At 35.4% G+C, this 11,853-nt stretch overlaps 1 protein-coding gene across 1 annotated transcript; it reads right to left on the reverse strand.

The window, feature by feature from the left end:
* On the reverse strand, positions 1 to 3,646 carry LOC130826607 (uncharacterized). The gene is made up of 5 exons (XM_057692187.1): positions 3,487 to 3,646; positions 2,496 to 2,619; positions 2,210 to 2,394; positions 1,789 to 1,887; positions 1 to 1,687 (listed from the first exon to the last, which is right to left on the reverse strand). The coding sequence occupies exons 2-5, from the start codon at positions 2,587 to 2,589 to the stop codon at positions 752 to 754; spliced, it is 1,314 nt and encodes a 437-aa protein (XP_057548170.1). The 5' UTR covers positions 2,590 to 2,619; positions 3,487 to 3,646; the 3' UTR covers positions 1 to 751.
* Between the last annotated feature and the right edge of the window lie 8,207 nt (positions 3,647 to 11,853).

Consider the following 11,853-nt stretch of genomic DNA (forward strand, 5'->3'; position numbering starts at 1 on the left):
GATACCAATGTTATAGATATTAAATCTCAAGCAACAATGTGAATAAGAAAGAGAGGAAGAAGAGAAGAAATTTAGAGAGGAGATAAATATTGTTTTATTTAATGTTATTTCATAAACTCTAACACACCCTTATGTCCCATTTTATATTACTAATAGTCTAAGACTAACACAAACATCCACTTATAACTAATTACAATCTTACCACCAAGCCTAACCTAACCTCCCTATACAAAATTACCCGAAGATCCAACTCAGTTTAACCAATGACAATAACCTTAAAAACAACCCCCCAACCCGATTCAAGATCACCTGAAATCTTAAACGAGGGGTGAAATGCTATGGTTATATCATAAAAGTTACTTATATTGTCGAGGACCATAATCTCAACAAGACTTCACAAATGAGCCCTTCAACTCGAGCATGTCAAGATCTAGTCGATCTCAAACCTACTAGTTTTTCGGGTCATGTCAAGTAGATAGGTGTACTAAATGAGCTCCTACGAGCTCAATCAAAACATCATCATAGAGTGTAACCAATACAAACAGCATCCACTGTATCATCCCAAAAAAGGCAACAACATTATAGTGCATAGTGTAGGAACTATACTATTAAACAAATACCATTGTTGCTTCACACCAAAAGGGTTACGGGATCATAACGAACTGGTGCCACCATTCCTCTTATCATGCCTTAGTTCGTCTGAATTACTAAAATAAATTCATAGGAAGCATCTCCATGAAACTCGGTACTTTTACGCCTTGTAGCTTTCTTTTTGCTCATGCTGTTGTCGGTCAAGGGCCCTCCCTCCGATAAATCGAGATAGCTCTTTCCTTGTTAAAGAAACCTTTTCTTTGGCTCTAACATACTCGGAGATAGCACGCGAATATGCACAGAATGGACAGTAAAACAATCCTTGATCATCAAAGTAGGCTGAGCAACCCAAGCAGTTCTCATGAAACATTAAGGAACAGCTAACACCACTACAAGATAACAGTTGGCCATCTTTATTACACTTCATACAGATATTTGGCTGCGTCTCTGTCATTGCAAGGAAGTCCCGGGTGAAGGCACTCTGAGAACTCAAGAAGTTCGGGCTTTTCATTGCAAGATCAATCTCTTCATAACAACGGTCACCTATATTAGGTGAAATTGGTTGCTGATCATGATTTTCCACATGGGTTTTTGCCTGCTCATCATATTTCCCACATGATTTCCCATCATTTACTCCTTTTTTGTCTTCAGAACAGTGTTCATCTTCCGCACCATGAGACATTTGATTGCTAGCAACAGGAACTGAATGCTGCTTCATAGACTGTACGCCACACTCCATTCTACGCTTCTTTACAGGTGGGCGGTGATTGTCCATTTCGAGTGAAGCAGCATCAATCTCTTGCACATGATCAGTACAGCGATTACTTATACCCCCCGAACAGGGCAATAAATGTCCATTTGGAAGATACGCTTGCACTACCTGGTTGGCAATATTAGATTCAGGTAAACAGCCATTTTCTTCTGCAGGCATGGTTTTACCACCATAATCATCTTCAATGCTCCTTAACAGCGCGGATGTAGGATCATTACCATCACAGGGCAAATTTAATAAACATTTATCCAAAAAATCAACTCCAAAATTTTCCTTCAAGGATGCAGCAACTGGATGGATGCCTTCAAGAATTGTATCCTTCAACTGCTCACCAATTAACAATCCAAAAAAAAAATTGAAAGATTGATACAAATTACACAAAGCAGACAAGCAAATAATATGGAAAGCAATCGTGTATGATGTACCAGTTCCAAAGTGGATATTGGCAAGCTTGCTTTCTTGTGGTTGATAAAAGATTGTATATCCCACTTCACTTCATCTGATGTACACTCAGAACCTGAAGTCTGCACAACAAAAGAGTTACAAGCTAGCCAAAGGTGAAAGCACTGTCACATGATTCGCTAATCTTTTTAAGAATCACGAATCAAAAAAAGCGAATTATGGTCGATTTTGGGCTATTTTAGGGTCATTTTGAGCGAATCGTGAATTCTAAAAGCGAATTATGTTACACTGGGTGAAAGTATTAGAAGCCAGCCAATGGCATAAACACAATCAGATTCTTGATTTGAACACACTTTCAACTTCATATTATTCAACTAAGAAATGAAACCGTTCAATCACATGCCATAGCAAGATCCCCCCCCCCCCCCCCCCCAACCCACTTACAATGCGCTGAAGGGCAGCTTCACAACTTTCTGCCGGATCAAATGCAACATCCGACTCATCAAATTCTACATGATACTCATTTGAAAGATTAGGACCGAAGCGCCCCTCCAAGCACCTCAAAGCAGCAGTTTCTCTTGCTTGTTTACCTGAATCACCCAATAAAGGTGGAACCTTCGAAAGCAACTCTGAAACATATCAAACATGATTATCACATAAACTAAAATAGACTTTAAAGCAAAGACTTTGAGTCATGATATTTGCAACAGAAGTGAGTCTTAGTTCTTACCATAAAGAAGAGTTGTATCCACTAGTTGAGACTTTGCAAGGGCTTCAACAACCCAACTCCATGGAAGTGCAGAATCATACCCCACCTCTTCCATTATATAAGTTTCTCAAAGGTTGAATTTTTACTTCAAATAAAACAGAACTCAGAGTCACTAATTGAATTAATTACGACATAGGAGTAGATAATATTAGCAAGAATTTTCCAGGTATGTTTCATGTTCATTTGAAGGGCATTTTGGCATGTGTAAAATTGCAACAAACCCAAGTCATTTTGATATCATCACAAAGAATGTGGAAAACCTAATTATTTAAAAATGGTTTATAACCAGCAAAATGTAGGACAAACCAAAAAATGTAAGCAAATATACAACATTCTATTACCAGATGCCATTAAGTGGCGCCCACCTAAGCAGGGTTTGAAAGGTTGGATTTGGATAGTCTTACTCTTACCCTTGTGGTACAACAAGAGGTTGTTTTCGAATCATCCTTAATAGCAAACTCTGCAACTTGGCGTAAACAACTTCCCATGAACAAGAAATTGCACATGATTTAATAAAAATTTTGATATTATATAATCTATTACAATCCAAAACAAAGCACTGTAAATCTTTAGCTAACATTGAGAATGGACCAAGCAAATAAATAACAAATGCAGTTTCAATTGTCAACATAAAAATACCCATGAAAGGGCATATAAGATTAAGGATGAAAATTAACAAAATTGCCAGTACATTACGCTTATAATCAATTCAGCGGAATTGCGGAAATCATTTCAAAAACAAAAACTTGAATTCGCACATTTCAGAGATGTCAAAGATATTCAATCAAAACCCTAAATGCATAATTAATTACCGTAAAGTCCATGCAAAAGTAGAAAACAAATGAAAATTGATAAACCCTCAGGTTAGATTCAATCATAATAGAAAAAATGTATTTCAAGTTAATCACTAATGAGAAGGACAGACTATCAGAGAGGGCGATTCGTAATTCACCTGGCCGTAGGTGTAGACGATGATGAGATGAGGAAATGGAAGCGTCCGATTTGCTGTGAGCTTGTAAGTTGTAACTGTCTGTTTTCAGTGCTGCGCAAGTTTTGAACTCGCCATTGTTTTTGTTTGCTTCGAAATGTGTACACTAAACTAAGCATCAAAAATTCTCTAGTACTCCCTTTTAAAAATAAAAAAAATAAAGGTGAAATTTTATATGAAAACGAAGAAATATGTGGATAAGATATAAAGTAAATTAGATATACCGATGAGAATTAAAGAAAGAAAGTTAATTATGATCAAAAAATATAAATTAGAAGAATTTAATGTGCAGACTTAAAAGTGAGATAAATCTCCTGGGACAAGGAGTAAGAGGAAAGCTTATAAATATTTTTTTTGTCTTTTCGTATCTAAAAGCTCTCACATACTTGAATTATATGATGCAAACTTAAAAAATATAGAGAATTTGAAATAACTTTGTAAATACCTTAGTAAAAAATTTGGATTTTGTTAGGAAAAATTACGTTCAAAAATTTTAATTTTGGTGTTTAAAAAGTAAAAATTGCGACATGTTCCTATTTGTCCATTCAAATCAACTACTATGATTTAATCTTATTCAATGGTATGTTTTGCACATATTCGAGTTCCTCTAAAGTTTTTGTTTAATTGATCCCTACTTGCGTGCGTAGACACTTATGACATTAAAAATCTCTTTACCAAATAATTTTCACTTATATAATCCTATTTTTCTTTTGATATACCTCTACTACATCTTTAAATGTTCGTTTATCCATAATAATGTTAACACCTTTTTGACTTCTATCTTGTCCCGAGCACCATAATTTATATTCTTGTCTTTCACCTACTACTGTTTTGGCCTATCTCTAACCCATTTTGTCTCTTGTAGAAATAAAATGTTAATTTTTCTCATTTTCATTATATTCACCACCTCTAAAAAAATCTACTGGTCAACTTACCAATATTCTAAGATTCCCAATCTTAACCAGGACCCTTGATTTTTTCTCAACCTCCTATGCTTGAATCCTATGTGCCCCAGCTCATTTGGCATTACACTTGGGCCATGTAGCACGTCATTTCTAGACACGATGTTAACCTACCCTTACTCATTTGACACCACACTTGAACGATGTGGCGTGTCATTTCTTAACGACGACCTAGCAAGTAGCAACCTTTATATACTTTTCACTATATAGGGGACGCGACGTCCTAATATTAGAAGTGCAATGTCTCGTTGAGTTGGGGACGCCCAACGAAAATTATTTTTTGATTTGTGATCATAAAATATGACTAAATTTTACAAAATTGATTGTCACTAACCTATAATAAAATTAAAAAATATAATGCTAATTAGATAGGCGCAAAATTCAAATACTATCAAACTCAAAACACTTAAACGAATGTACACACAATCTAATAACGCAAGTGCCCAGCTTTAGCCTCAAGCCCAAGTCTTGAACTTTAAGAAAATTTGAAATGAATAAGATAAATTATCAACAAAATATACGAAATAAGATAAGTTTCAACTTATTTCCAAAAATAAGCGTGCAATTCCAAACCTGTGGTTTCTGTTCACAGTTACTAACTGCGAACATAATGCACCACAAATACGCATAGCAGCACCCTTCGTTCCCATTTTCCCCAATTTCAAAACCTTATCTTATACTACTCGACATTCCTCTTACAAAATCATTATTAGACTAGCTTCAATCCATCAATTCTTGCATTCCTCTTTAAATTTGACACTTCAAAATTAGTATGGGATACTCTAGCTTGCATAAAGGTAAACTTTTATGCGTTTTTTTGAGTATATATATCGTTTTTTAGGGTTTTGATGAAGTTTGGTTATTTTCTCAAATGTAGGTTACTAGTTCTTAAATCAACACTCTTCTTAATCATCCATAACTATTCAAGGTAACGTTTAATTGGTTTCATAGCTTTATGTTGTTTTTTGAAGTATTGTTGTTAATGAGCATATTGAATTAGTTAAATTTGATGTACATTATATATTATTAGAAATGTTGATGTTGGTATTAAAAAATATCATTTATGAACTTATTAATTGATTTATTATTTGAATTTTATGTGCATTATATATGTATGAACTTAGTTACATTATGAACTTTATTAATTTATAGACCAAAAAGATTATAATCAAATGAATATAATGTACTTGTATGGGCATGAAGTTTATGATGATGTTGATTTTGTTTGTATTCATGTAGAAATGACATCATTTCGCGTCACTATAGTATGTTTTTGGAATGGTTGTATTCGAGAAAGTAGTGACAAAGTTCATTATGTTGGGGGAAGACGTAGGTTGTTTGCATGCAACTCGAACATGGATTTGAATCAGTTTAAACGTTTTGTATGTTCTAAGATTGGATTGGACTCCACTAGAAGTACCGTAAATATAAGCTTTAAACATGATATGAGTGGAGAATTGATAGCCTTTCCTGTTAAGGATGCTGAGGCTATAGATGCTATGTGGGAGCATTCAAAGTCCACCCAAATTTCCTCTTTAGAGTTATACGTATAGAAGTACGTACCCTTAGGGAATGTAGTTGCTTCTAATCCTACTCCTACCCCTATGCCTATATCAACTCAAGAAACTCAAAATCCTTTTGTTCCTTCCGCATCTTGTACTCTTTCTCAACCCCTCTGAATCAAGTTCCAATTGATTCAATGGTTAACTTAGGAGAAAGTGATGAGATGGGACCTTGGGATGATGGAAATGAGAGTAATGAGCTCATTGATACGATAGCAAATGACATGACCCTAAGAAACATTCCTACAATCATTCCTCCTACACCTTATGTCCTATGTCCACCTCTAGACGAGTATGAGGAGGACAACACCTGGAGGACTTAGGCTTTTGATACCACTTACACCGAAGAAGGGGAGTTGGAGAAGGGTATGATGTTTGATAGTAAGGAAGCATAGAATAGAGACCTCAAGGGGAGTTGGAGAAGGGTATGATGTTTGATAGTAAGGAAGCGTAGAATAGAGACCTCAAACCAAACTGTCATTACCTTGAAGTGTAAGCGGGGCTGTTTGTGGAGACTTAGGGCTACGCTCGATTCATTATTTATCTTCATGGCGTATTGTTACGTATAAGGGTTAAGCATGGGTCTTGTGTTTTGGGTAATGACACTGTTTCGGCTGGACACATTCACTTGACATCTTCTGTCATTAACAATGTCATTAGAAATTGTGTTGCTAAAGACTCATCCATTAAGGTATCTTTCGTACGGCAGATGGTTAAAGATCGTTTTGGTGTGGATGTGAATTATAAGCGAGCGTGGTGTGCTAAGCAACAAGCCTTCTTGTCCATATACGGAACTTGGGAAGGTTCTTAATCACTCCTTCCACGCTTTTTAGAAGTTTTGCAACATTCCAACCCGAGCTTAATACTTGAGTGGGTTTTTAAGGAAGACAATGATACGGGTGTATATGTGCGACTTAATATTAGGACCTTCCAACGTGTCTTTTGGGCCTTTAAACCTTGCATTGGAGGCTTCAATCATTGTAAACCTCTTATTGCCATTGACGGCCCACACTTGTATGGTAAGTATCGTCATACCTTATTGACTGCCATTGCCCAAGATGGTGATAAGGGAATCTTTTCATTAGCGTTTGCCTTGGTAGAGAAGGAGTGTATAGGTGTTTGGTCTTGGTTCATGGCTTGTATTCGTAAGCATGTCACACAGAGGATGGGTTTATGCGTTATTTCTGATAGACGTGCGGGTATTTTAGCAACTATGGAAGAGCCAGAGTGACAACCACCTAATGCCTATCATAGGTTTTGCTTACGTCATTTTTTTAGCAACTTTAATCATGCTATGGGTAATGTTCAGCTGAAGAGGTTGTTTGGTAGAACTGCTGAGCAAAGACAACAAGTTAAGGTAATGAATGGCTTAAAGGCAATTGCGACTGCAAAACGAGAGGCAATTTTCTGGATTGATGACGTGGGTGAGATGTCTAAGTGGTCGTTGAGTCATGATGAAGGTCATAGGTATGACGTTACTAACACGAACTTAACTATGTGATGAAGGGTGTACGTTTCTTACCTTTGACAACACTTTTTTGAATTCACCTTCTATCGGGTAAACGATTATTTTGTTCATAGATGTGAACGTGCTAGTGCATGGTTGCTTGGAGGACACATGTACACAACGCATGCCACCTGGATTATCAATAGAAACACCGAGAAGGCAAATTTCCATGACATAATCGTCTTTGATTATAGAAGAGGTATATTCGAAATTAAGACTGAGAGGGGAAATAAAGGATCGTCCAAAGGGGGTATGATTCAACATGTGGACTTGAATCAAATGAAGTGCACATGTAACAAACTTGAGATATACCACCTACCTTGTTCACATGTACTTGTTGTTTTCATCAAACAGAACCTTTCATATGAGCGGTTTGTGGATCCGTGCTATACTTCTCAAAGTTATGCAAGTACATACGAACATTACTTTATGCCAATGATCGATAAGAGGTCATGGCCGCAATACACGGGCTTTGAACTTAGACATGATCCTGATCAAATTCTTGGTAAAGGGAGGCCTAAGTCTAAGAGAATTGCCAACGAAACGGATAAGGGAAAAAAGAAACGAAATAGTTGTCGTCTTTGTAGGAGTGAAGGTCACAACACTAGAACCTGTAACTCTAGGTAATATACTAGTATGATACTCTATAGCATATATAATAATGTTAAACTTACCACACAAATGTATGATGCATAATTACATAATAGTAATATTAACTAAAGTTACTGCGAACACAGTAGTAAAGGAGATGGATCTAGCAGCTCCAGGACCCCAAGACCCTAGTGTGTTAACTATGCAACAGGAGCACAGGAGCACAGAAGCACTCCTCTTTGGGATGCCCAGGTTAGGTGTATGATAGTAATGATTTGCATTCAACTAATGATAACATACAAGTAACTAATTCATATGTCTACATTCATAGGTGTCCGATAGAGAGACGTTAGGCACTAGGCATCCAGATTCTGTTCGGTGGGTGATCGATGAAAGAATCGTCCCGTACCTGGAGCTCACGAGGTTGTATGACTTTCACGTCGTTGCATACGGCAGAGTTGACCGTGCTATTATCACAGCACTTCTTGATGTAGCCTTACTAACACGGCTTCCCATCGAGGGACATGCCGTGTGTACAGCCGGACGCCAGCTATCAAGCTGGCGTGACATGGTGCACCACATATTGGGAGAGCGCCCTCCAGCGAAAGTGATCAGGGGGAGCAGTTTGCGGTGCACATGGTTGGTTCAGACCTTCTCGCATCTCCCAAAAGATACTGATGAAGGCACCATTTCGAGGTACGCCAAGGCGTATCTCCTATATTTGATAGGAGCTGTCTTGTTTACCGATAAAACAAGCAACCAAATACAACTTCTATACTTGACTTTACTTGACGACCCCTGGGAACGCATCGCCAAGTATAGCTGGGGCTCCGCAGCCCTGGGATACTTGTACAGGAGGCTATGTGGTGCTGCCCATAAGAACATCAAGGAGATTGCAGGACCACTAGTCATATTACAGGTAATAACAATAACATTTAATTCTAATCCACATTTGGTGAATTACATACTAATTACATTTGCAATCTTCAGCTGTGGGCCTTGGAGCATATTCTTATTGGCCAACCTTATAGAACCGTTGGTCGTGGTGATGCTGCTCCTCCGCAACAACCCCCACCAGATGCTGCATATGGTTCAAGGTGGAATTTTGCACGCCGGACGCGCAAGCACACCGGGACCGGTCTTGAATTCTACCGAGATCAGTTAGACCTGCTGCAACCCAACCAAGTAAATATTTTAGTACTCATTAACATTACTGCAATTTAATTTACATATTATTTACATTTTCATAACATATATTATAGTTTTTGTGGGACCCGTACCCTACGGAAGCCTACACAGCTGTTCCGAGCACTCGGGGATTCAATCAGGTGCGTGGAGGGCTTCTGTGCCACTCATATGCTTCGACATTGTCGAAGTACATCTACCAGAGTGCGTACCACGCCGATATGGTTGGTACAGAGCATTCCACCACCTTGCGACACTGAACCCGAGCTGCACCTGATTTCGCGCAAGAATCAGAGTACGGCGAACTGGATGGAGATCAACTGGCACCACATCGCTCGTTGGGATCGTAGACTTAAGTTGTTGGCCCAAGGTGCGCCGATCAATGTTCATGGCGCACCTACTACACCGGACTACATGCCGTGGTTCCTCTCCATCACTCGCCGATGGATGACACCACGTGGCATCATCGTAGCATCACATCATGCACCTGTTGCGGCTACGATGACCCAATTTGTAAGTATTCATTTGCATTTAAATGATTAAGTTGCCGATTACATAATATAATATTACATTAACTAAATATTAATTGCAGGCACAAGGTGCGGCAGCAGTGATGCGGTACAGTCACGAGGAGCCGGTGAGGGAGATTGCGCAAGGCATGCTCGTCGACACGCAGTTCCAGCACTTCATACCGGAAGTCACTGCGGAGTCCTCACCGGCTACCGCCGATACGCACGTCTCATCTCCTACTTATGACTATCATTTGGATGAGATGGACCTTTCATACCCCATTGACGTTGCCGGGACCTCGCAGGCTGGGCCATCGCAACCATCACTGTACCAGTCCCCTCCTTTGCCAGAGCAACACCAGAACGCCTCTTACTACCGTAGGAGGCGTAGGAGACCAACTCAGTTGGATAGAGTAGATGAGGCTCATGAGCGTTAGCGTTTTGTTTTTGTGTATTTGGATTGTGTATGTATATATATATATATATATATATATATATATATATATATATATATATATATATATATATATATATATATATATATATATATATATATATATATATATATATATATATATATATATATATATACATATATATATATATACATATATATATATATACATATATATATATATATATATATATATATATATATATATATATAGACATATATATATATATATATATATATATATATATATATATATATATATATATATATACATATATATATATATATATATATATGTATATATATATATATATGTATATATATATATGTATATATATATATGTCTATATATATATATGTATATATATATATATATATATATATATATATATATATATATATATATATATATATGTATATATATAAATATGTATATATATATATATGTATATATATATATATATATATATGTATATATATATATATATATATATATATATATGTATATATATATATATATATATATATATATATATATATATATGTATATATATATATATATATATATATGTATATATATATATATATGTATATGTATATATATATATATATGTATATGTATATATATATATATATGTATATATATATATATATATATATATATATATATATATATATATATATATATATATATATATATATATATATATACATATATATATATATACATATATATATATATATATATATACATATATATATATATATATATATATATATATATATATATATATATATATACATATATATATATATATATATATATATATATATATATATATATATATATATATATATATATATATATATATATATATATATATATATATGTATATGTATGTATAGTTGTATATTAATTTTCAAACATTTGTATATATTTAGTTGTATATATATGTTTATTTACTTTATCATAGCCTCCAAGCTCTGACTTACGAATGTTTGGAGTTTTGGCGATGAATCATCCCGCCCGAAAACATACATTGACTTGTAATTGCTTATTCTAATGTCTTATTTGCAAATACAACAAATAACAACTCAATAATTAGGGGAAAAAAATTAAGTATAGTTGTTTGCAGTTAGTAACTATGAACAAGTCAAAACAAGTCAAACAGTTGTTCGCAGTTACTAACTGCGAACAGCTATTTTGTCTTTTTTGACCTATTTGCAGTTAGTAACTGCGAACAACCCTAAACTTCAGGTTTTGAATTTTCACGCTTATTTTTGAAATTAAGTTGAAAGTTGTACTAATTGATTCATTTTTTCGATAAATTCAGTTAATCATTTTAAAATTCCAAATATTTATGGATCCATTTCAAATCTGATATCTCAATCATGATTAACGTCTGCTTTACCAAATTTTAGGAATTGTGAATGATTTTGTTTTAAAATTATAAAATTTGAATTTAGATCCCAATTCTTTGGTGTAAATTGGATGCAATATTTTTTTGCGAACCTTAATCGAAGTTACAGATTACATCCAAGTACATAAACAGGAACATAT

The sequence above is a fragment of the Amaranthus tricolor genome, chromosome 1 (assembly GCF_026212465.1).
Source record: "Amaranthus tricolor cultivar Red isolate AtriRed21 chromosome 1, ASM2621246v1, whole genome shotgun sequence".
Lineage (NCBI taxonomy): Eukaryota > Viridiplantae > Streptophyta > Magnoliopsida > Caryophyllales > Amaranthaceae > Amaranthus > Amaranthus tricolor.

Bases quoted from the DNA above. Each gene is read 5' to 3' on its own strand.
- LOC130826607 (XM_057692187.1), bottom strand. From the start codon at position 2,589: ATGGAAGAGGTGGGGTATGATTCTGCACTTCCATGGAGTTGGGTTGTT. The intron at 1,888-2,209 runs GTAAGTGGGTTG...TTTGTTGTGCAG, and splicing joins AAGCTGCCCTTCAGCGCATT to ACTTCAGGTTCTGAGTGTAC. The intron at 1,688-1,788 runs GTACATCATACA...ATTGGTGAGCAG, and splicing joins CAATATCCACTTTGGAACTG to TTGAAGGATACAATTCTTGA.